Source organism: Lonchura striata, chromosome 1 (assembly GCF_050655825.1).
Source record: "Lonchura striata isolate lonStrDom1 chromosome 1, ASM5065582v1, whole genome shotgun sequence".
Lineage (NCBI taxonomy): Eukaryota > Metazoa > Chordata > Aves > Passeriformes > Estrildidae > Lonchura > Lonchura striata.
In genome coordinates this window covers 73,524,428-73,549,640 of record NC_140703.1, presented here as the reverse complement: position 1 = coordinate 73,549,640, position 25,213 = coordinate 73,524,428, and the positions used below count along the sequence as shown (strand labels likewise).

General features: G+C 42.1%; 1 protein-coding gene and 1 long non-coding RNA gene across 8 annotated transcripts in view; one reads left to right on the top strand and one right to left on the bottom strand.

Annotated features, from left to right (window-relative positions):
* Nucleotides 1-301: 301 nt before the first annotated feature.
* Nucleotides 302-11,111, bottom strand: LOC110475656 (gap junction beta-6 protein). 7 transcript variants are annotated; one of them, XM_021539942.4, is made up of 3 exons: nt 10,974-11,111; nt 10,432-10,506; nt 302-2,120 (listed from the first exon to the last, which is right to left on the bottom strand). In XM_021539942.4, exon 3 carries the CDS (start codon nt 2,096-2,098, stop codon nt 1,307-1,309), a length of 792 nt encoding a protein of 263 aa, XP_021395617.1. In that variant the 5' UTR covers nt 2,099-2,120; nt 10,432-10,506; nt 10,974-11,111; the 3' UTR covers nt 302-1,306. The 7 variants fall into 7 exon arrangements, 6 of the variants coding, with proteins under 6 accessions (XP_021395617.1, XP_021395618.1, XP_077637596.1 ...); XM_021539943.4 differs by having other exon boundaries at nt 10,432-10,503; XM_077781470.2 differs by having other exon boundaries at nt 10,978-11,111.
* LOC116183414 (uncharacterized) overlaps nt 11,105-25,213 on the top strand; it is a 79,199-nt gene continuing 65,090 nt past the window's right edge. Inside the window, exons 1-2 of the long non-coding RNA XR_004148043.3 lie at nt 11,105-11,250; nt 15,243-15,307. This is a non-coding gene — a long non-coding RNA (uncharacterized LOC116183414). The remainder of the gene's footprint in view (nt 11,251-15,242; nt 15,308-25,213) is intronic.

The window sequence follows — 25,213 nt, the reverse complement described above, 5'->3', positions numbered from 1 at the left end:
AGGAAGCACATAAGACAACATAGCTGTTTTGCATTGCACCCACCTCTGACTTTCAGGTTCCCCTGCTTTCACAAGCACACCTCTCCCACAGCCACATACTGCCATGCACTCAAGAGTTCCCTGTGTATCTCCATTAGAGTATGGACAACAGCATTAGTGCACTAGTGCCCTGGATGGGAATGAGGGGTGCCTAGGGGTTATGTGCACTTTGGAGGTAGAGTCTCCACTTGAAAAAGTTTTTTGTAAGTTCCTATTTAAAATCTTGCCTAGCATTCACATATAGACTCTCACTTCAATAAAAAAAGGTTAAAGTGTTAGCCTTTTATTCAGAAGACTTGCTCCATTTCCAGGAATACTTTTCCATGTCCTTGAAACCAGACAGACTCTAGTCTCATAACAGCACCATCAGTCTACTACAAAACAAGCAAACAAGTCAAAACAAAAAAAAAAATCCATTATGTGATACAGTATAAAGAAACAAATACAGCTAATACATTAGAGAAATAAACATCTACATAAACTTATGTAAGTTGCTATAAAACTGACAGTATGCAATTAAGAGATCAGCAAGACTACCAGGTCTGCTAACTGTTTAAACAAGTCTACATAGGCTGTAACTATATTCTTGTGCTGCTTTTAGGTAGGAGTTTGCACTCAATCTAGGTACCTCAATCTAGCCCACACTTGTGGGCTTTCATACAACTCCCCTAGAGCAGCATGTATGCAAGCATCTCAAGATACCTGCCCAGACTCAAGCAGCACATGCAAAGCTGTGAAGATGTATGCAGCCTATTGCTGTCTTTTCCCTATGAATATGGTATTACAGGGTTCATCTGCATGTGCCTGGTTAAGAAATAAAACACAGTCAATTGTGTACTATAACACCTTAAGTAACATGGAATCTTAGATTTTAGAAAAATATTTTAATCATCAGTTCACAAGTAAAAACTATCATTATTACAAAACATCTTTTAATATTAGAATACCTAGCTTGGAAAGAGTTTTGTTCTTATTGCTGTTGCATTTAGTTTTCAGGAACTGTGTCAGCATGAAGGTAGCAGTGGACGTCCCACTAGTCATAGTCAACTTGTAAGGGTATTCACAGGAAAGTGTATCTTCCTATTTAATCCTCATGCAATTTTCACATGTTTAGGCTGCCCTGACTTTTCCCAGACGTGTACCTACTCAACATCTGACACTATGCATCAAAACTTCACCCAACTTTGTTTCATACAACGAATTTCACTTGCAGCCTTTAAATAAAACATTCACTCCAAAAAGAGTGAACATCAGCATTGATACCACCTTAGCTACTTGAAAACCCTATAACTGTGTTCTGGCAGCTATCAGATATTAACTCATTCATTTCATTTTGTTTGGTTTCTTCCTTATTCTCATGGTTGGGTTGCTGTTTTGAATTTCCAGCTTTTTTAGACCTTCTGAGGAAAAACTTTGTCAGTAAGTAACACAATTCAGCCACATTTAAAAGAATGCAAATGCTGGACACAGCAATCATGAAAATGGTGAACACTGTCTTTTCAGTAGGTCGAGAAACAAAGCAGTCTACAGTGTTGGGGCAGGGCCAGGCATTACACTTCATTAAGCGAGGCATTCGGAACCCATCGTACATGAAATAAAACGCGTACATGAAGACAGCTTCAAAGATCAGTCTGAAAAAGATGCTGCTGGTGTACGTCCACCACAAGGAGCCTTCAATATGAAATCTCTGCTTCCTGATTTCTTCGATGTCCTTGAATTCACATTTCTGGTCTCCTTTTCTGAACTGCCTTTTCTTCTCATGCCTCCTGTAAGCCACATGCATGGCCACCAGCAGCGCAGGTGTGGAGACAAAGATCAGCTGCAGGGCCCAGAGTCTGATGTGAGAGATGGGGAAAAAGTGATCATAGCAAACATTCCTGCAACCAGGCTGAAGTGTGTTGCAGACAAAGTCATCTTGTTCATCTCCCCAGACTTTCTCTGCAGCCACAACCAGGATCATGATACGGAAGATGAAGAGGACTGTGAGCCATATCTTCCCAATACTGGTGGAGTGCTTATTTACACCTCCTAAAACGGTATGCAGAGCTCCCCAATCCATTGTCTTGTTTCAATCCTCTTACCTAAGACAAGGCATAAACAAAACTAAGATTAATCAACACCGGAAACAAATACCAGCAAGCATGTGGTTTAAAATAAAGGCAATATCATAATTGGCTGTGGTAACATTTTGTTGACGCAGTGGGCTTACCTACAACTAGTCATAGATGATAACCTAATCACATATCAGCAGGAACTATTTCTTAATGGATTACACGCATGGCACCACATTCATTTGACTCCTAGGTGTATTGGCCAATGCCACATTAAGTAAGAAAGATGGGAAAATGACGAACACAACCTTAAATTAAAAGATACAACTTCTAGTAGCTTGATATCATTAACAAAATTGGAGATAACAGCCAAAAGTAAGGTAGATGTTATGTTAAAAATTAACATGTTAGACAGATAGACTTCCTATATAAATCAAAGCAAATTGGTTTATCCTTATCTTTAGAGTGTAAATAACGATTTGAGTACATTCTTGCAATACAGACAGACCTTGTGTAACTACTACTGATGCTCTGCACCTTCCATGATAAGGTCTGTATAACCTGTGTTCACTAGTTTCAAAAGTGTGACTGCATTCTGAGTCAAAGCAAACTCCACATTAGCTTGAGAAAATGAAGGTAAAATCCTGGCCATTATCCATCTCAGGTTGGATGTTTAAGATCAATGCTTAAGAAGCATACCAAAATTGCTTTTCTTTCCACTAGGCAAAAAGGGCCTACAGTAAGTGTATAATGACTCCTCCATTGTGAATGCATGTCAGGTTGGAGTTTTCTTCCTCTCATAACACAGACTTCATTAGTCCTAGATTAGGGGAGATATTTCAGAGGCTGGGAGAGTGCTGTAGTCAACATTTGAAGAGTTCAGACAGGCCAGCACTAGCTCAGAGACTTTTTCAACAGAAGAATATTGTTTCCAGCAGGTGAATTTCAAAGTACTATGACTGTAATGAATTAAGGATTTCACATTTTGGTCTCCTCAGGAACACCACAATTGTCTGCATTTTTGCAGCTTCCACAAATAGCTTTTCACAGAGAGCACTCAGAGGCATTTCAGCCCTTCTTCCCACACCCCTCCACTTCAGATGGATTTACAGAAAGTTAGTTTGCAAGCCACTGTGTATTCAAGAAACTGGCATTTTTTGTGTCTATCAGCCAGGACACTCTAAGAGAGCTCAAAGATCTTTTTGATTCTGAAATTGCTCATGAAGGTTTTTATTTCACAACTTTATTAATTTTTTTCTATCTCAGAGCACATATTTCTTTGGCATTTACAGCACAATGCACCAGTAAGCAAAATCATCTTTTCGAAGTTGCTTTAAAGAGCAGCTACTGGCAAAAAGGTCATCATATCAATCACAAGATTTTCCTGACTCTGAGCTGGATCACGCTGCATGAGGAAGAAAATGATGACACTATTTTGTAGTTGTCTTTCACGTCACACTCCCATTCTGAGTAATGTCAAAAACCTTCCTGATTTACATGAGATACATATAATCAGTAGGCCACATGCTTTGACTGAGTATCAAAGTACACAACAGCTCAGAGAAAATAAGGACACTTAATCGTTACGCAACACAATGGTATCTTTTCCTTGAGTTACTGGGATTTAAATGTAATCTCCCTTCACTAGTTCCATAAACTACATTTCCTTCAGATCCTGCTGGTTGACTGTGTGGGGTTATACTCCAGGAGGTGAAAACCAAGGGGGAGATCCAAGATATCCTCCAGATTGAGGGAACTTTTCCTGAGCGTCCTTCAGGATGCACAATCTATATGGGCTATTTCCTCTGAATGTGACTGAAACCACACAGAAACAGATTTACCTTGCCATCCTACTAGGTTATTTTTTCCAAGAAAGATTATTTTTCCATGAGCATACAGTTACAGAGACCCTACAGGATCAACAACCCTATGAGGACACAGGAAAGACCCTTAATACCAGAGACCTTACTAAACATATCAGCTGGATTTTTAAACTTTTTCCACCCCTTTTCTGTCATCTGACTAATGACAGTTCTTTCAGAATTTTCCTTTGCAGTTATTTCATTGTTAAATAGAGGGACAGTTAGAACTTTTTTGTGTTCTCTGTCACTATTGCACACATATGGCAATTACAGTACTTACAAAATTACACTACAGCTAGGTGCTATGACTGGAAACACTTAAGAACATTTGAAAATAAAACCTGTAGAAGATTGGCACAAGGCAAACGGTGGCATTACACACATTATTACACCTACCCTGTAATTCCACCAGAGTCCTTACTTTCTTCTCAGTCAATGAGAATGTTGGGAAAGAAGGCTTGGCAACACTCCTCTTCATCTGACTTGCTCCATATTCTCTTAGAGTATCTTATGCTTGTTAAGCCAAAAAACTATACTTCCATACTAGCAAAGACAAGTCTGTATCTGGATCAAGAAGGAAGAAAAAAGCTACCACAACTCGAAGAGGTAGTATTTTGGCCAGAGTCTTCTTGGTTACACCTCCTCGCCTTTCCAAAAAAAGCCTTTGTCTTTCCTATCTGCCCAAACCCTTCCCACACACTTCACCAAATCTTCCAGCTATCTCCTCAGCTCCTCCTGCCACCATTGACTGTTCTTCCCACTGCTTGCTGAGCAAGTCACCAACCTTTGCCCCTTCTTGCTCACAGCCTCCCAGGCTTGTTTTGACATTGGTAGAGAGTTGTATCACTTCTGGACTACTCCAGAGTGCTCCAGGCACTGATCCGACACCAGTGAAGTCTCACTATCTTCTCCCTGAAAGACTGTAGTGCCATATTCAGGCAGCCTGAATGCCATCCAAATATTTTGGCCACAGTGTTTCCTACTAGCTGGCTTTGAACAGTTCCCCTCAATGCAGCTTAGAGGATCCAGTAAAAGCAATTCAGACACTGCCAAAATGTCTTCCCGTCTCCAACAAACAGACACAGTGATCCAAGTAGAATTTAAGTTAGCCAAGTATGGCGCTTCACACTACTAAAGGCACCAGTGCAGATCACTCCAACTAAACACCCCATCAGGGCTACCTGTACTGATCTGATGGCTCATTTATTCTTTATTCACTCAAAATGATCAAGGCTCTAGCTTATCTTTCTTTCAAATACTTGGTTTCCTTTTCACTAGCAAGTAAAATATTAACTGTCTTGCTGACCAAAGGAGAAGAAAGTAGGAAGATTGCATCCCTTTAATGGGTTGGTAAGTCCTATTTTTATAGGGCCAGTCCAGATAGTATTTCTATGTGAGCAAATCCTGACAAATGCTTACAGAAATAATAGTTTGTAGACAGCTAAGGACTTACCTAGTTTGCTGGTATAGAACTCTACAAGAACACATTAAAGACATGAAAGCTTAGGTGAATTTTGGGGAAAAATATAAAGTAGGAATGAAGATAGGGATTGGGTATAAAGGAAGAAACTGGGAAGAACAGAAGACAGCTTAAGGTAGCAAGGTTGAGTAGCTAAGCATTTAGAATAATTCTAATAGATGAGTGCATTAAATGCTAAATTCTCCACAAAAATTGCAACTGGTCATGAAAACAAGCTTTTCCAAGACTCCACATAGATACCTGTTCTACTATCAGCAGCACTTTCTGTTTCATTTCAACAATTAGAGGGCCACAAGCAGAATATGGTTGTTACAGTTAAAAACAATTATAAAAAATATCACCATGCTTGACTGAAAAGGTAGGTTACAAGGGAAACAGTTCTGCATGATCACGCAACATAGACACAAGCAGGTGCTTCATTTGGGGTTTTTTTTCTTGTTGGTTAGGGCTTTTTTTCCCTACTAGTAAGCTAGACAGCAGCAAGAGAAGAACTACAGCTTAACCCTTTCTGGAGTTCTACAGCTTATGGGCAGTATTTTGAGCTCTGTGCTGCCATGACTAGACTGCTTTCTACTTTGAAGCTAGCTCCTGTAAGCCTACATTAAACCACAATCACAGCACAGTGCATACACCCAGTGAAAATCCCTGCAATTCACAGCACTGAGGACAATCATCACTGAGCTCCCCTGTTTATGGGAGCTGGCTTGTTAACAGACACCATTTTCCTTTGTTTAAGGCTGTTATACTGGAAAATCATTACTCAGTGGCTAAATCCACAGCTGGAATACAGTGAAGGTGTAAAAGCAACAGAAGATATAACTCTATCAGCCATATATATGGCACTTGTACTATATTATCAAGCAAAAAAAAAAAAAAGTAGCCGTAAACAAGTATTACAGTACCTGCTTATGCTACAGGAACATCCAGGACTCCCATTTAAGAAGACAGATCCCTAATTTATGCACAAATTCAGACTATGCTTATACCCTTCTCACCTTCAGCTTGGATACCAATTTATTTACTGTACTTTTACACAGAAATTTAGAGAGTGTTTGCAAGGATTCCACTTCCATTAGAATTTTAGTGTACAGTGTACCAGGAGCTACCAGTTTGGGGTGACATTCCACTACTTGCAGCAGTACCTCTGGCTACTGATAAAAGATCAGCAGACTGCCAAGAAAAATAGTCACTTTATCCCATGTGGGAATGTGTTTAAGCAACTCTTTAAGCAAAAAAGCTCTAGTCTCAAGTGCCCCTGCTTACCCCCCAGCTGGGGACAAAGGCAACTCGCATACCCAAGAGTAGCAGTTTAATGCAGAACTGTTGCCAAAGAAAAGCTTCAGAACATCTAAACTAACAGACACAAAATCATTACCAAAACTATTTTATGACCCAACTTCACACAAGTAGTACTGCTGCATGTTGAGGTCCAACTTGCATTCAAATGTGCTGCTGGGACAACTTTCCCTTCAGGTGTTGATCTCAACAGCTGCACTGGAGCAGTGGCTCATAGTGGGAGGTGATAACCAGCACCGACATGTCCTAGAGCCGCATAATACTGTGTCATTCTCAGATTTGAAGAACACACTAGTCTGGGTTTTAGCAGTTTTGCATCACCATGCCTCTACCCACTTAACTTGGCATCTAGTTTATAGCAAGCACTTAATTGCCAGTGTGTAGATTCTGTTACTCCTATTGCTAAGTTAGTTTAGGTGCTGTACTATAAGAACAGCAGCACTGTCAAGGCTGAAGCAAGGAAGCTTCTAATAAATACAGATTAACATATTCCAAAAGACAGCATCCTTTTATTCCACAAGGGCGAATACGCAGGCTACAGCAATCACTTGCTAACTTGCTCAGACTTCCTACCTAATTTGTCAGTCTGCCCCATGCCTCAGTTTCCCAGACATTAAACTAGAGATAACAAAAACCTCACCAACTCACAGGGCTGTTCTCCTGAAATGCTCCACTGCAATTACAAGCTTCACAGGCTCAATGGGCCAACACAGATAAATAACAGTTCAAAGCTGGAAGTACAGAGCTTGAATTCAATCATCCAGGATATTTCTGACACCTGAAAAAGAATGCAGCTCCCTACATTGCTATAACTTTAATGCAGAGTTCAAAATGCAAGGTAAAGCTTTGAACTTAGACCTTGGCAACTAAAATCCTTTAATAGGTAGCTTCCAGCTATTTTAATTTTACAGCAGTATATGGAAAACTTCAAGGAGTATGCAGCTGGAAGCCTCTAGAATATGAACAACTCTACTTATTTCCTAAAAAGCTGAAAAAGATCAAAGGAGCAGCCTAACAATCACAAAAGCCCGTGCAATTCTCTCTAGTAGCTCTTAAACTTTGTTCTGAACACCTATCTCCAGATCAGAGTGGAAACTGGAGATGAGAAGAGCCACGACAGAGGGATTACAGTATATCTGATTTGACACAAGAACAGGCAAAGACACTGCAAGCATTGTTCTTTCCTTCTACTAAAGTTTAGGAAAATAGGAGGCATTCTTTGCTCGAACTAAACCCAGCATGAAATCCAGAGAAACTCAACAGATTAGGACCCAATTTGTATGTAGTTAAATGTTATTAAAAAATTATGCTACTTAAATATCAAGAGCATTAAAGGGTTCAGCTTCTGCCCACAATGACACCCTTATGACTGTCCCATATTCATGCCCTCATATAAGTTTTAAGTAATTTTCCAAGGATTCTTGGAAACATCCATACCTATTTCACCAGCCTGCAAGTGTAACTGGAGATTACTATCCTCCAGAACATCTCTGCACAAAATTCATTCCACTCATACAAAAAGGAAATCAGAGATCACACTTGAAGGCATAACAAGACAGCACAAGTCCTATTGGAGTTTAGCCTGTCTCAGCCATTTTCCTCTGCAAACCTTTCCTTCCAAGTGTGCTTAAAGATTCTTACTTTGGAAGAAAGCCTAATTCCCAAGGACTATGTCTCCACTGATAAAAGTGTCCTAGTTCCCATATCTTAAAGAAAGTTTTAGACATGCTGTGCCCCACTTCTGGTCATCAAAATGACTTTTTAGTTATGATTGTTATGACTTTTTAATTTTTTTGTTACCTAATTCCCATTTCCATCCCCATACACTTAGAATGTAGACATCTGCCTTTCTGCAAGTCTCTCCTTTCCTCTAAAATTAACAAGTCTCTGTCTTCTTTCACACACGGAACTCAAACCCTTTTGAAAACACTAACATTTTATACTGCACTGCAGCTTTTACTTGAGCATGTATTTTTTTATTCCATTAATCAAGAGTAAAGTTCAAAGCAACTTTTTCTTTTTAAAAATTGTATTACAGGAAGAAATGCAGGTGTACGATAAGGAATAGAATTAGTTTAACATTCTTTTATCAACTAACAGGAGATGTGCTTCTCTTCTTCTACACTCCTGCAGCTTTGACAGCACATTATCTCACACCTCATATCATCACTTCAAGCTTTTCCTTACACAAACTGGTATTTAGCCAGGCAAGAGTCACAGTTTTCCTTCCAGATACCTCATCAGTCACCATTAAGTAACAATTAAAATCAGCAAGGAACAGAACAAGGAAAAACATCAAAAGAAAAAACAGCTTCAAGCCATAGTACTCTTTGACACAGTGTCTGGGACCACTGATTTAACTGGAAGTGTTTACAATAACCAACTTGTAAAAGCATCTTCTTTACTCACAAGTACACATGGAGTGACCATGATGAACTTGCACATATAATTCAAAGTGCTGTTATTTTTTTCCAGGTACTAAGATAGTCTGCTATACATTTTTCAATGCATAATTACTTTTTTTTGCACAAAATAAATGAGGCTGCCCAAATCCACCTGGATTGCATATCAAGGGATGCAAAACAGCAACTCTGTCAGAGGCCTAGCTTCAGCAAGTTGAGAGAACTGGCCCTGTCAGGACAGAATCAGTTTCTCCAGAAAAGTATGCTAACTTATGGGGTTTTACAGTTCCATTTTTAAGCTCTGAGATATGTAATCCTACCAATTATGAGACTGACAGTTCTGGGGACCGTCTGAAGTCTCCTAGAAACACTGACACACACAGTACAGGTGTAACCTCCTGGCTCTGGAAATGTGCTGAAAAGTCTGCCTGGAAATTTACATTGCAATGCCTAGTTGACACATGGAGATACTGCCTTCTTCCAGGCTGAGGCTTGTCCCACTATTGCCTTGCTCTATAAGGCAGATCCAACTCAATCACACATGCATCCTTGTGCATCCTTTTGCCTACTGTCTTTTCTTCGGGGCTCCTCAGAGGATGTGTCTGGCAAGCAGGGTTTCCAGGCTAAGCAGCAGAGGCCAAGAAACGTTTAAAATTACATAACTCCTTTAACAAAATTAAGGATGAAAATATATTTTATTCTGCTTTTGACTCAGTGCACGTGCATATGCTGCGGTGACCCCAAACCAAACCTGGACCCAAACTCTCAGTATTTCATACAGGACACAGCCATTAATCAAAGCTATAAAACCTGAGTTTAAAAGAGCTTTCTTAAGACAAAAGGCCACTTCCTCCTTGCAACCCTTTGTTACCTCAAGGGTATATTCAGGCCACATGATGAAAACTAATGGGGTACAGGACAAGGAAATAATTTCCTATTGAGAACAGGGGATCTCTCAATATGAGAGACTGAAAGTAACACCCAATCTAGGAAAGCCCGATGCCGGAAAAGCCAGTCATGCCCAGCCCCTAGCTAGTGCCAGACACTAAGCAAGAACTCCTGCCCTTACACCAGCACGTCCTTCCTGCTTTATTTAAGGCTGTAAGGACTCGTTCTTATCCAGCCCTGATAAGCAGAAATACATTTTTTTCTGACTCACACCTCATTTCCTACTCCCCATGTAATTTTAAGGAATGTTTCCAGCGTGTGATCAGACACTCACAGGACCTGTCAGTTTTACTGATGCAAGTTGTTTACCTTCCCTCAGCTCTCTTAACATCTGTAGGCGTGCCACAAATTACCTGTAATTGCAGGAGCCTTGATTTGGTGTCGTAGCTAGCCGTACGTACTTCACATAACGCGTTTACAGAGAGCTGCTGGGAGGTGAATGAAGATTTGGCCGTGAGTTAAACGCTGAACCTACAGAGACACGAGCTTTCCCAACCAAAACTGCTCGCGGAGTTCGAGCACCCCCCGAGGCGCTCAAGCGGGAAGCGGAGAGCGCCCATGCCGAGCAGGGCAAATCCTGTCGGGACAGGGCGAATCCTGCGGGGACAGGGTGGGGGCAGCGCACACGGCGGCTTCGCGCCCCCCTCACTCCCTCCCCGGCGGGCAGCGCCAGCAGAGCTCCCGGCGGCGCTGCCCCGGCCCCGCAACAAGTGCGGCCTCAGCTGCCCGGGGGAGCTGCCCGGGGGAGCTGCCCCGGGGGAGCTGCCCCGGGGGAGCTGCCCCGGGGGAGCTGCCCCGGGGGAGCTGCCCCGGGGGAGCTGCCCCGGGGGAGCTGCCCCGGGGGAGCTGCCCCGGGGGAGCTGCCCGCCGCGCCCTGCCCCGCCGCGCCCCTCACCTGCCTCAGCGGCGCCCGCTGCCGAGGGGCGGTCACCCCGCCGGGAGCACCGCGGCCAGGCTGCGCCGATCAGCGTGGCTCCGCCGCTGGCTGCGGAGCGGGCGGCCCCGGCCTCGCCGCCCCGGAGCTTTAAGGTCCCACCCCGTTCACCTGGCGCCGCTTTTAACCCGCCCTCCGCCCGCCCCCGCCCGCCCCCGCCCGCGCCCGCTGCTCCGGCCGCCCGCGGAGGCGGCGGTGGGAGCGCGGGGCGGGGCCCGCAGCCGGCGGCGCTTCCCAGGTGAGGGGCGGAGGGATGAAATAAGGGTGGGAAGGGTTTGTGCCCGCGCCGGGGCCGCTGCCCGCAGCGAAGAGGCTGGTCTAGGGCTGCGGGGGAGACCCTGAGGGGAAGGGAGGTGAAGATAACAGCAGATACATCGGGGATTTTTCAGGGGAAATGCATATTTATGTAAGGTAACAGGGTCGCGTTTCCATCTTGAGGAATCCAGGTATTCAGAAGGGCCTTGGGACAGAAAAAAGCCAGGTCGTTTCTCCTGGAAGTCATTAAAAGAGCTGGTGGCCAAACAGAGGGAAGAGCCAGTAGTTTCTGGCTTTTGAGGTTTGTTTTCCAAGTGCGATTGAAATGCTAGAGCAGTGCCCTGCAGCCTCTCAGGCTTTCACGGAGCTGTGCATATTTGTCAGTGCAAAGACCTGTTTTGGAAAGTTTTCTGTTTCCAGGGAATACAGTTGCTGAGGAAACAATTCACTTTAGGTTCAAAAATCCCTGCCCAAAACTGTGTACCCTACCTTGCCCACAGGCACATCAAATTAAATAAATGGTTTGTAAACCTCTTAACTAAATTTCCAAAGAAAACATATACCACAACTGGAGAAACAGGACATTTGTTCAGACTTTAGGTGAAAAACTCATGTGTTTTTGCATGTTTGGAGTATAAGGACTCAAATGATATAATTATTTCCAATGAAGTTCTACTGCCTTGTCTGGCAGTAGGAATCTTTCCTGGGGAAATCTTTAGCAAAAATCAGTTACTTAATTTTGATTTCAGGTTTGATTTCACATTCAGGAAGAAGAGGTAGGAATTTCTAGCACAAACAATCTAATACTTGAGAGATAAGAAATTGTCATCAGCCGTGCTTTAAACTTTAGCCTCTGTCTCTGTGCTGCTCATCTCTCCTCCCACCCTTTCTTACACTTGCAGTTAGATCCATGGAACCTGTACATTAGGACCACAGGAAAATTCATGTTGGAAGAGATCTGTGGAGGCTTGTAATCCAACCTATTGATCAAAGCTGGATCAGCTCTGGAACCGTTCATTAGTTACCCCATCCAGGGGGAACCCAGGGAAATTGGTTCACTGCAGCAGCTGTAGGACCAGGCCCAAGGTATTATGTGATGCTGAGCTAGACATGCAATAAATACCTGAGGGCTGAGTTTACCTGTGCTTGCTGACTTCTGTGGGAGTTGTGTGTTCAGATGACGTTCAAGGTCTATGTCGTGAGGAAGGGAGGTGGCTCTGGGCCCAGTCATGCATCTGGCACTTTGCAAAAGGGAAAGCCCATCTCCTAATGGAAGAAAAGCTTTAGAAGAGACATACAGAACTCATGTGCTGTTTTCTCTTCAGCCACCTTCCAGCTTGATTCAGTGACCTTGAAAAAGTGAAATGTATCATTTTAAGGTGCAAAATACTTTAAACATTGATTATGTTTACCTGCAGCAGAGAATTTTAAGTTTTGTGCTGTTCCTTCAAGGCTGTTTGCCACCAAAAAGAGGTTTGGTGGTTTTGTTTTCTCTTTTTTTTTTTTTCAGCAAGAGAAATATTGTGAAAATATAAATCAAAAATATAAGTCCTATGAGGAGCAGCTTGAGGGAGATGGGTGTGTTGAGCCTGGAGATGAGGAGGCTCAGGCAGGGACCTTATTGCTCTGTACAGTGACCTGAAAGGAGGTTGTTGTGAAGTGGGGCCTCTTCTCCCAGACAGCCAGCAGGAGAAGAGGATATAGCCTCAAGCAGCACCAGGGGATTTGAGGCTGGGCATCTGGAAGAATTTATTCACTGAAAGGGTGGCCAGACATTGGAAGAGGATGCCCAGGGTGATGGTGGAGTCACCACCCCTTGAAGTGTTCAAGAAACAACTAGACATGGCACTTGATATGGTTCAGTTGACATGGTTTTGGTCAAAGGTTTAACTCAATGATCTTGAAGGTCTTTTCCATGAAAAGTTAGTGGAAACAAGGCCATATGGGTCTCACTGTTGCCTAAAGGCAGGTAAGCCATGGGCAGAGTGTGGAGCTCTCGAAGCTGTCTTGTATCAGGTCTTCACTGCACTGCCTTTGGGAGTGTCACAGTTGGAGGCCAACACCTGATGTTGGTCCTGAGGCAGAAGCACCCAGTTTTGACAGCAAAGAAAAGTCTTAAATTATATTCTGTGTTTCCAAAATTAGATAGTATCAAACTATCTATTCCCTAGACAGTGGGGAACACTGAATGAATGAGTGGCAGGGAGAAATAGACCAGGTTCTCCTCTACTGAGTAATTCTTTCATCTCTCATCTGTTGAATGATATTTCTGTTACCCAGTAGCATCAACAACCTCTTTCATTATAAATGATCACTTAAGTAACACTAAAAAAAAAACAAAACAAAAACAAAAAAACAATGGGACATGTCAGTGCTGGAAATTTAAGGTCTGGAAGTCCTGGTCTTAATCACAGTGTTTTATATTTATTTATGAGGGTAAAATGACATCTATTTAGTAATTGACCACTTAGTAAACAGAGTTAAATTGTACTTATTCCCTTACAGATGAGGAATCTTTTATTTAGCTAGCATATAAAAATTACTGTTTAATAAAACTGTAAAATAAATACATATGAATTGATTACTTTGAATTGTGACAGTCCCTTCTCCTGCATATAATGTATGTATTATAGTGCACTATAATACATATGTTTTCTTTATTGATGTGATTTTAAGGTAAAAAGTGAGAAGAAAAGGGTAGATAAACATAAACCCCATCCATTACTGACAAATAAACTAAGAGGAAAATAAAGTTACAGGGTTCAGAAATTTTGTGTCACTAGATGCCTCACAAGATAATGCAGTTTGAAAATAATTTTTTTAAAAAATAGAGTTGTCACAACATCCTATTGACCAAAAGCAGCTTTAGATATAAACCCCAAATTTAGGATAAGGTCAGCCTCTTTGATAGTGCATCTTATCATCTAGAAGGTCATAATCAGAGTCAAGGTCATAATCACAATCACTGACAGTCCTGTAGAGCATTTAAATTATGCTTTTTTGAAATATTGGCATAGGTTAAGTTTTTCTTTTGAGCAATAATAAGCCAGAGTCTGAAACTACTAGAACTGTTGACTGAAATTTTAACTTGATTCTTATGTACTTCATTAGACTGAAGATTTGTATAAGAACAAGTCCAACTGCTCCGTCTTAGTATTCAGAAAGGATAAAAGAGGAGGAAAAAACCAAACCCCAGGAAGTTTCTTTTCCATTTTTCCATGGCAGACGGCTGCTCAAACACTGGTGCGGACTGGAAGCAAGAGGTTTTTCTTCTTGAAAATTTGTTTCCTTTCCAAACCTTCACATCTCTAATTAGACTCTTTTTGCTTTCTGACTATTTAGGAGTTCAGAATAGGGAAAAGAAAATTATGTCCAGTCCTTCAGTGTGAAACTATTGTGCCACTGTGTTTCAAAGTTCACGCTGTCCTGTGGCACTTCTATTGGGAGACAACAGGGATACATATAGTACTGATAATATATAATAAGTCTTGGACCAAGCCGATCTTTGTTGTATGCTGCTCAGGAAGCTGTTCTTCTTCAGCTTTTATTTGCAGTTTAATGTACTGGTCAGCGTTCTACAGGGATTGTGTTGGCCCTGATTTACACACTCTGGGCAAATCCCAGGACTTCATCTGTTGTATTGCACTAAGTCAAGGCTTTTTGATACAACACTCATCTAGCCAGAAAAAACACCTGAAGAGTCATTTCCTTTTCAATATAATTACTTTAATGACAATGTGTAGTTATGATCAAGGTTGCCCATGCAATGTCCCTGTTCATTAATTATTGCAGCACATCAAGCATTTGTACTGCCTTGAAAAGTAGTAGGTCTTTTTCACCTGCAAGGGCCTTAGAGGTGCCTGAGAGAATGATTATGATTGCACTTCTCTTAAATAATGGGCAGATAGCTGTCTCCCTCATCTTTTTGACCTCAGGTTGTCCTCATCAATGAAACCTTCCCTTTTTTATTTTCAGTTTACTGTTATGCATGAGAAGATGAGAAGTCCCAAGAGAAACATAGCAACTACTTTCCTGCTAAGGTAACTTGGCGATCTTAATGATGTCCCCTACTTGTGGAGATAGAAGAAAGAAAAGGAGAGGAAAAAAAAAAAAAAAAAAAAAAAGCCAAAACTAACCAAACAAACAAACAACCCAACCCCAAAAAAACCCACCTCAATCCCAAATGACACAGGGAACCAACAAAAGGGGATGAAAATGGTTCTTAGCATTGCCAGTACATTACCAGCCTGACTCACACCAATCCATATAATTTATACTATTTAATGTCAAAATGGGCATGGGCAGCTGTTTTAGTACATTGCCATGCTCTTCCAGGATGCCCTTGGAAAATGTACCTCTCCTGTGTGCTAGTTAAGATAGACTAACCCATGGTCAGGCACTCATCAAAGCCTCTCCATTTCTTAAGCTGACAGCTCCGGACATCCAGCATCAGCCTGATTTGAAAGGCAGAGCTTTCTTCATCCTGAGGCAGCCCAGTAATTTCTGCAACACTATTGCTAATTTGAAAGCTGACAGTTTTCATCTCCCCACCCCTTTGGTTTATTACAAGCATTTCATCAGACTGGCTGTAGACTGCTGTGTCCTTCTCCGCTCTGGGCAGAGGGGGAAAAGCAAGGCTGTCAGCAGCGATGCTTAGTTGCTGTGGTGATGTTTCTCCTGGAGCAGGCGGCTACAGCAAGTCCCCCACCCCAGTGGCACCTAGCCCAGGCTCTTGATGGACCTGTGGAGCCTTCCAGCTGATTTAATTGGTTCATTGTGACCTGGTTTGATGTAATAAATTCATCGTTCCCCTGTTCAACTTAATTGAGTCATTGTTACCCGATTTAACTGACTGATTGTTGCCTGACTTGATTTAATTAATTACCGCCTGACTTGCTGAATAAGCAAGCTCCTGCTGCCAGCTGCCAGCATGGCTCATGATCCTAATCCGTGCTGTCTACCTCAGCCCCTTGTCCTGTACCAACCTGTGCTTCTCCTGGGACCTGCTCTCTCTTCTACTCTAGCCACATCCTCTGTTACTTTCCCTTTTCTGTTCCTGTAGCTCGTCCCCTACCCAAAGAGCTCCTCTAACTCACCCTCTAATTCTTCTTTCCATTATCCTCTTCTTTTTCCTGTCTTTAGCTCTGGGACTACCTCCACTTTTCCTCCGGGAGTTCTCACCACTGTGTCTCACAGCAACTGCTCCTGCTTTGATTCCTCTAAAGCTGCTCTTGAGTTCCCCTGAAGACTTTGCATTTTCCTTGTTTCATGCATGACAGATTGCCCTTCCTATAGCAGGATTTTTTTCTTTCCTATTCTGCCCAGGAGTCCTACGCGGGCATCAGCACTTGTCCAGTGCTCTCTTTCTTTCCTTCATTTCCACTACTTCCTGTACCCATTTTTTTCTTCCTTTAAGGTATCATCCAGAAGCCCCCCCCCCCCCCCCCCCCCCTTGTTGCATGTTATCTAGCATCCTTTAGGTTCTTGGCTCTTTTTAATATGTTCCCTGCCCCAGATCCATTCACTTGCTTTGAGATTTCTGTCTCCACTGTAAGGGTATCTTCTCTGATTGCTCCTTCTCTTTAGCCTGTTGTTTTCACCTAAGATGTTCTGATGGTGGTTCAGGTTTCTTGCTGACTCTCCACTTCTGGCCCTTACTTCATTCCCCAATCTTCCCAGATCTCTTTCATTTATCTTTCTGTGTTTCACTGTCTCCATTCAACAGAAACATGAGATATAGCTAAATCTTGTCCTCTTTTCTCTGCTGTTCTGCTCCACATTCCATCTGATGTCAATCTGAGAGCAGGCACATACTTGTTCAAGCAGAGAATTACTGTTCTCCAAAGTAATTGCGTCAAGGCATAAGTCTGAATTTATATTAATGACCAGCATGAGTCCAGAATTCTCTGTGACTACTTCAGTTCAGTGCATAGAGGTGAGGTTCGCTTTGCCCATGCTGTCAGTCCAGTATGCACAACATATTGTGTGAGCAGATATCCCTCCTGGCTTTGCATTGTCTAGGCCTTGTTTGTCATTACATACTTCCTGTTCTTCTGCACTGTCTCTGTTTATCTATTTTTCATTCTCATGTATTGGAAGAAGGTCCAGGAATGAGTGCTTGTCTCTCCAATGCAAGCACATCTGGCTTCTGTATTCTGGGAACAGATATGGGGTGTTTCCCCTCATTCCTCTGTCTCTCTCTTTTTCACTGGTGTCTCGATGTTTTCTTGAAGAGAGAATCTCATTGTCTACAAAGATGCCTCTCTCTCCCCCTCAAGTCTTTAAGGAACCTTCACTCATAGGATCACAGAATCATTTAGGTTGGAAAAGACCTCCAAGGTCATTGAGTCCAATCTTTTACTGAACACCATTTTGTCAACTAAATCATAGCACTATGTGTCATGTCCAGTTGTTTCTTGAGCACTTGCAGTGATGTGGACTCCACCAGCTTCTTGGGCAGCCTGTTCCAGTGCCTGACCACCTTTTCAGTGCAGAAACCTACACTGCATGACTGGGGGTCTTCCATGTCACTTGCAGTGAGTTAATCTGTCTCTGCCTTTTTTATGCACGTAAGAGCCACTGTATTTCTAGGGCATTTTTGTTCAAACCCTTCTGGGTTTCATATGGTAGATTCCATTGATTTCAAATACCTAAAAACCTTGGAAGATGCTTTAGGAGAGCTCAGTCTTTGGGTTTTGAGGCCTGTTTTTTTGTTGGTGTGTTATGGGTTCTTTGGTGGGAATTTTTTTTTTTTTTTAAATTCAGTTGCATTTCAGTTTATTTCTTTTTTTTACAGTCTCCTAAAACTGAATGCAGTTCCCTTAAGTTTCTCCCAGCATGTTAAGCAGAATAATCAGCTTTTTTGTACCCCAGTTAATGCAACTCAGCCATATTTCTGCAGCTCTAACATCTATTCTCTCCCTTCTATAGGCAATTCCCTTTGAATTCATCTTTGCAGTTCCTCACCTGCTGTTGGCTTCTGCATATTTGCTAAGTTACAGAAGCCATCAGACTTTGCAGATGATACAGATACTGGCAATCCCTCTCACGTTACTGGAATATGAAAGTATGACACCCAGTCCTGTTCTCATGAAAGCTGGTGCCAAACCTCCCATAAAATGTTATGAGAACAGGACTGGGCCTCAGAATCTTAATTCCATTCTCTGTGATGGCAATTGAAATAACATTAAAATTAGAAACAGAATTAGCAGTGCCAGATTCTACTTGTTATCTTCCATCTTCTGTGTTTGGTAAGACATTTTTCTGATTGTGATTGCATTCACTGAGTTGATATATACAAAATATGAATGCTCCAGGCTTTTCATAGTGTGGAACACATGTTAAGAAAAATTGAGGACTGCCCTTCAATGTACAGTCTGCCTTTCCATTTGTAATTGCAAAGCACTCCCATGGCAAAACCAGTGCTGCATAGATGGCTAAACACTATTTGTGTCCTTTTACCTTTATTTGGTGTGAAGCATATTGTCTTTTTCTAAAATGGTAATGGCTGACTGAAGTTGTTCCCTTTTTCAGCCCCACCCTGCACTTCAGATAATTCTGCCCTTTGGGAGAACACTGATATCAAGCACACTTCCTTCAGAAATGAAGTTGGATCTATGCAAGTAATTTAATCAGAATTTTCAGTTGGTATCATTGCAGTGATATAATTATCATGGTGTCAGTATGCTTTAATAAATACAAGAGATAAAAACCCCAGAAGTTTTACAAGATTATTTATGCAAGTAGTTTTATCTTAAACTGAGAAACACACACAAAATCAGATGTGTAGCCATTTTGATGCACTTGCATGCAGGGAAGAATTGCAATGCACTATGAGATGCTCATCATGATGCAGTCATGAAAGGCAGAACTTGTTATGCACTGGGATATAGCTGAGGTCTCTTTTCTCCACATTTGGAAATCTGAAGATTTTTCTGTCTTCCTCTGTGTTAATCCTGTAGGTCTTCTTCCTCTGCATTTCTCATTCCAGAGCTGTGGTGAAGGACAAGATGTTTCTTTGGATTGCCCTGATGGGAGTTAGGGTCGCTGGGTCAGCATGTGGCTTCACCCCATGTCTCCAGGGCTGTGGGGGCTCCCTTCATGCTACACAGTGTCAGCAACAACAGTTTTAGCCAATAACTTCCTTTTCTGCTACAGCATCCTTTTGGCTTTCCTTCCTCATGTCTTTGCCATATGATTTTTATAAACTCAGGACAACTTCTAACATGCCAACCCATAGTTAACATTAGTACAGGGAACTGAAAAGTTCATATCCTACATACATAACCTTAGAAATACTTATTAACAAAAAGCCCCATCCCTCCCATGCGTGCTAAGAATACCATCAGCAAATGTTGCCACAGTATGTTCAGGAGTTGAAAATTTTCCAGATAAATCATGTTGGTAGTTATGTTCTGTGACTCTGGGCAGGGGTGGTTGAATAGCCCTAATTTGGAAAGTATTTGTTAAACTCTTCTGAAAGAAGGTCAACTTCCAAGAAGCAAGAGGGGCCTCATGAGGGGCATCTTGTAGAGGCCACATTTCAGAGGCTAGGTCAGGGGGTTCTGTACAGTTGATAGAAAATGAATGAATGTAGATGACAGCAGAATTTGGACAAAGGAGTTTAACCATTTGTACCTGCTTCTATTTCACAGCCAGTAAGAGACATGAATTTGGTAAAGAATATATAAATACAAAGCTATATGAACACACAAGTTTATCCATTTGCCTTACTGGCTCAGTCAGGCAGAGTAAATATATATAACCCTCTAGTTCAGCTATTTCATTGTCACAGGATCCAGCCTCACCACTTAAAAGGTGGTCTAGGTCTTCTTCTAAGATTTGCCTTTTATTTTCTACTCCAACTTTTTTTTTCTGAAAAGCATTTACAATGTTTTATGCAGCTGTGCAAAGAACAGTGAACCATATTCTGCTGGACAGAGGCTCTGTAAATTAACTCTTAAATGTGAGCTGATAAGGGCCAAGAGGATTTAGCCTTAGAAACACAATGCCTGTGGGAACTTAAGAAATGCAGTGTGAGAGTCAAAATTAGTTAGCTGCTAAGTTCTCAAATGACTTGTCTTCTTCAAATGTTTTGCTCTCTATGATTGTTTAGAACGTGAATAATTCCATAGTGTCACTGCTTTCATATATTCTTTATGCTTTTTTATACACTTCAGCTGTGGAAGGCCATGGTGTCTATTGGCAAAAAGGATGATTGTGGTTAAAGTGTTATGTATGGGACTTTGACTTTGCCCCATCACTTCGTAACTGCAGTTACATATTCACTTTCAGAGGTGTAATTAGTAATGAGAAAATAGCTTCAAGTATTATTGACTACATTGACATTTTCACTTTATAAATTATCATGACTGAGAAATGCTGTCATTTACCTTGCCATTGGAAGTGTCACAACTAATGTCAATCTTCAAAGCTCCAGTTGTACATTTTCCTTGATGCCTCTGGGGCTGTGAGGGTCTGACATGGATGTTTCCATAAATCCACAAAATTGTTCACAGGAACTACTGAATAAGTGGATAACCTACCTACATGTTTGCAGAAACAAGTCTTAATAAGTAAATGGCATAAATCTCAAGCCCATGTAATAGAAATGCACACTATCAATGCTGTCCTTATGTGTCAAATATTCCTTAATATCTTTGGCCAGATTGGAAAAATGGCTTCCTGCTGGTACAGAATGGAAACCTCAGCAGTAATTCACATTTTTCCTCATGAATTAAATGAAGTATTCTCCATTAATTTGCTGCCCACTCCCAGACTTCCAAGTTGAAAAATGAGCAGGGTCTCACAGAACTTCCCATGTATCCCCAGACATCTGGGCCAAGGATCCTATGTTGTCTCTATCTTAAGGGATGTTGGGCTTCCAAAACATGGCAAGGGCTTTTCTTTTACTGGATATTTAAAATAACTAATTCACCTTACCTTCCTCCTTACCTCCCTTGCACCATAGCAATGAAATGAGAGAGCAAGAAAGAGCTTGCCTTGAAAACATTATGCTTAACTGTGATGAGGTCCATGGAACTCCAAGGAGTCTCATGGCTCATATTGTCCCAAATCCTCTTTCTCTGCTCCCACACATCCTGCTGCTTCTAACCTGGGGTGTGTCACTGCTCTTTGCACCTTCTAGGCCAAGAGCGAGATTTTTTTTTTCCCTGTTCTCACAAGCATTTTGATTATCTAAGCAGTTCAGCAAGCAGTGGCAAAATAATGATGAGTTTCCATGAGTTACTCCAAATGGATTGTGACTTTGATTTAATGATTTGCAACAATGGAGTGTAAGATTTTGCTGTGTCAGCTACTGGATTAGAGCAGGAGTCATTCCCAGCACATGCCCACAGGAGCATCTCAAATGCAAAATGCTTTAATCACTCCTCACACGCTGAGTAAATGGGACTCTGCAACATGAGCAGAAAGCTAGCAGCATTTTCCTGCTCAAGCACCATTGTCCCCAGCCCCAGCACTTGCCTAACTTTTGAAAGAATTAAGTTATGGAGATGGAGTGACTAAAGTAGGTCTTGACAAACCTCCTCTTTTCCTTTCAGGAGAGAATCTCTAAGTTAGACTGCCAGTCCCTGCAGAAAGAGAAAGGAGGAAGGGATTTTTTCATCTTTCATTCCTCCTGTGTTAACTCTCAGTTCCCATGAATTGAAGCTACTGAGATAATATTTCCTCTAGTGCCAGAATCCTCAGATGGATAGCTCAAGGTAGTCAAGCCAGTTTTGTCAGAATATTCCCAGTTCAAATCATAACCTTTCTTCAATTTGGTCAGATACAACTCATACCTCCTGGCTTGGATGAGATCCTACCTGAAGAAGTAAGAAATATCTTCTTTGCCCCAGAGAACATAATTACAGTAATCCCATGTGGTGTTCTCTATCCCCTGAAGCATGTGGGCTGCTGTGAGTGGTGCTGAGATCAGCCAGTGAATCTCAGCACCCTGCTGAGCACATTAGTATTATCTAAGAGTTTTCATTCAGCCAACACTATTGACTTTCAGTGACCAGTGAGTGCCTCTCATCTAACTCCTGCTGGGGGGGTGGGGAGTGGCATGGTATCTGCTTAGCCAGCATTTCCCATCAGACACTGCTGTTAGGATTACACCTAGGGACAGCCTATCCCATCAAAAACCACCCCAGGCCACAGCTGTTCCTAGGTAACCATGGGCTAACATGCCAACCTGCTCCCCCTGTATAGATACCCATCCAGCCCTCTCCTCTCTTAACCAGTGTGGCCAGAGAGACATCAGTTGAGTGGGCAGAGGTTGGGCAATGCAGGACAGTCAAACACTCTGCTTTGCCTGGTTTGGCATGATGACATTATTTTCTGGGGCAGCAGGAAGATCTGGAGAGCATCTGTGGTTCATGAGGGACGCAATCTGCAATTTTTTCTGCTGCTTTGGGTGCATGTCTGTGTGGTAATCTGCAGTATGGAGATTACCAAACTGACTCAGGTCATGGCAAGCCTTGACTCTTAAAGGTCCCCAATGAGTCTGTGCTAGACACATTTAGGTTACAGGAGAACCTCATTCTTCACTGTCCAGCAAACCAGTTTTTCTTCTAAGGAAGGACTCTTCCAATATATCCCAACTTTCTGCCAAGCAATGAGTGGACTCCTGCTTACCTTCTCCTGACACTCATCCCCTTTGTCATGTGCACTGGCTGACATCTCTGAAATTCTGGCACTCAGCAGTTTGGATGCTTTGGATTAGTTGTTTTGGATGAGATAACACAGCCTGATTATGATCTCCTATGGCTGCAAACCTCCAGCCTCATGGATGTCCTCCCACTGTGGGATCTTTCTGCCTTGCTGTGTAGAGCAAAGAAGGGAGGTCACCCTTTGGAAACTGCCTTCTGTTCTTCCTTCCCTCACCACATGCAGCAAAATTGTCCTTCCACCGTGGTCAAGATGTACTATGGCTGCAGGGGAGGAAAGATTTGCCTCTTAGCCATGAGACCAGATTTGCTTTGGTTGTAAATTATTATCCACCTAGTGAAAACAGTCAGGAAATTTGTTTTGGACTATAGAGTTCAGCTTCTCTGTACAAGATTTTCAGCCCATTTTGGCTGGGATTGGAGAGATGGGAGAGAGACCATCAACTGAATGGAATCACCAAAGTGCTCCTCACGTAAAATGTGAGACAAAATCCATATGAAAGCCAAGTGAAAGGCAGACACAAAGCACAAAGATATGTTATGTTATGCTCTGATTATCTATGTGGTCTTCTGCCAGCAGGATAGGAAGACTAGAAAAAAGGGACAGGCAGGTATGAAATTGGATTGGCAACCATCAACAGCATAACCAAAATGGACACTTAATAATGTGTAGAAGAGCTGACTCAGATTTTGAGGCTGTCTTTTAACTTAGGATCAATGCCTGTGCAGATTATGCGGCACATTTGCCAGAGGAGTTCTCATAGAAAATAGATATTCATAGAGCAGGATAATCATTTATATTTTGTGCCAAGCCAAAAGACACATTATAGAAAGGTTTTTAATGCAAGCTTAACAAAATTATTCAAATGCAGAAATGAGAACAGGAAGGTTGATCAATGTGATGATTCACATCTAATTCCTTTTTTATGTGTCGCCTTAAATTTAACAAAGAAAATCATCTAACAGTAGTTTTCGACCTGAGCAGGCGGAGGCTTCAGCTATTGAAAAACCAGTGGTCTCCTGCACAGAAAGAATATGCAAATAGTTCCTACTGGAAATTTTGGAGGGCAAGATCTGCTGACATTTAGCCACATCCCTGTTCTGGTGTTTCCTCAGTCTCCCTGAAGAAGAACACGCTCTTTTCTGGGCTGTTTCCCTGTGCCACAGGGCTGATGCATTGCTCTGAAGTGCTCAGGGTATGAGAGGGAAGCAGGGTGCATATGAAGTCTTTTAGCTCTTCACAAGCACAAACATTTCTGTTTACCTTTCAGAACCCCTCTTCCCTCAGGGGAGACTACTGCTTGTTTCTCTTTTTCCAGGAGTTGTGAGAGCAGGCCTGTTATTACTGGCACTCCCTTCCCGTGGATGTATTTTTCTTGGTTTAAGAGATTCTGAATTTTTAAAAGGGAAACATGGGAATTTTTTTTAAACCTTCTGTATTTTATGTGAGCAGAGGAGTTTTCTGGGTACATTTTATATCATCAGGGCCTTGAACATGAGTGACTTCTTCTTTACCCAGTACTTCATATACAACTCTGTTTTTTCTTCAGCCATGAAGTAACCAAGCCAATGAGAAAATAAAAGTTATTGCCTACCTATAAAACTAATAGTAAATTTGCAAAACCAGAGTACAAGGCAGAGCTAAATAGCTGCTCTTTCCCTGATTTTATGAGAGATGAGTCTTGTACATAAAATCCACATCCCAACTAAGCAGGAAGGAGAGCTGCAATGCACAAACATCCAGAGGTTGTCAGGTGCTTTTGTGATGTTTCCCAGTGTGGCCCATACCCTACCAGGACAATCCTTATCCACCAGCCCAAGATCTAGCTGCTGCAAGTGCTTGAGAGTCTCACCTCCAGAAGAGACTGCCTTCTTCTGGGGCGCAGAGCCATGGCTGACACAGGCAGTTGCTGGGTCAGCAAAAGGACTGAAATTTGTGCCTCCAAAACCTGTGCCATGGACCTTGCCACAAGCTACACAGGGGTAGAAAATACTTTCTCATCTTGATGGTTTACTTGTGAAAGAGTGCCAAGACCTAGCTTTCCACTTCTGCTATTCCCTCAAGCAGCCTATTTTACTTTTCCTTTCTTCCATAAAAAAAAAAAAAAAAAAAAAAAGCCCTGAAAACAGCGTTACTGAAGTGGATACAACCCAACGAAAGCCCAAGCTCTGAAACATCAGGTTTTCCCCTCATCTTTGAGGGCATTTGGGCCCTCCCTATGCTAAGCACTGGGGCTCTGAGTCCATCAGCATGTAGTAAAGCTCAGAGAGGGA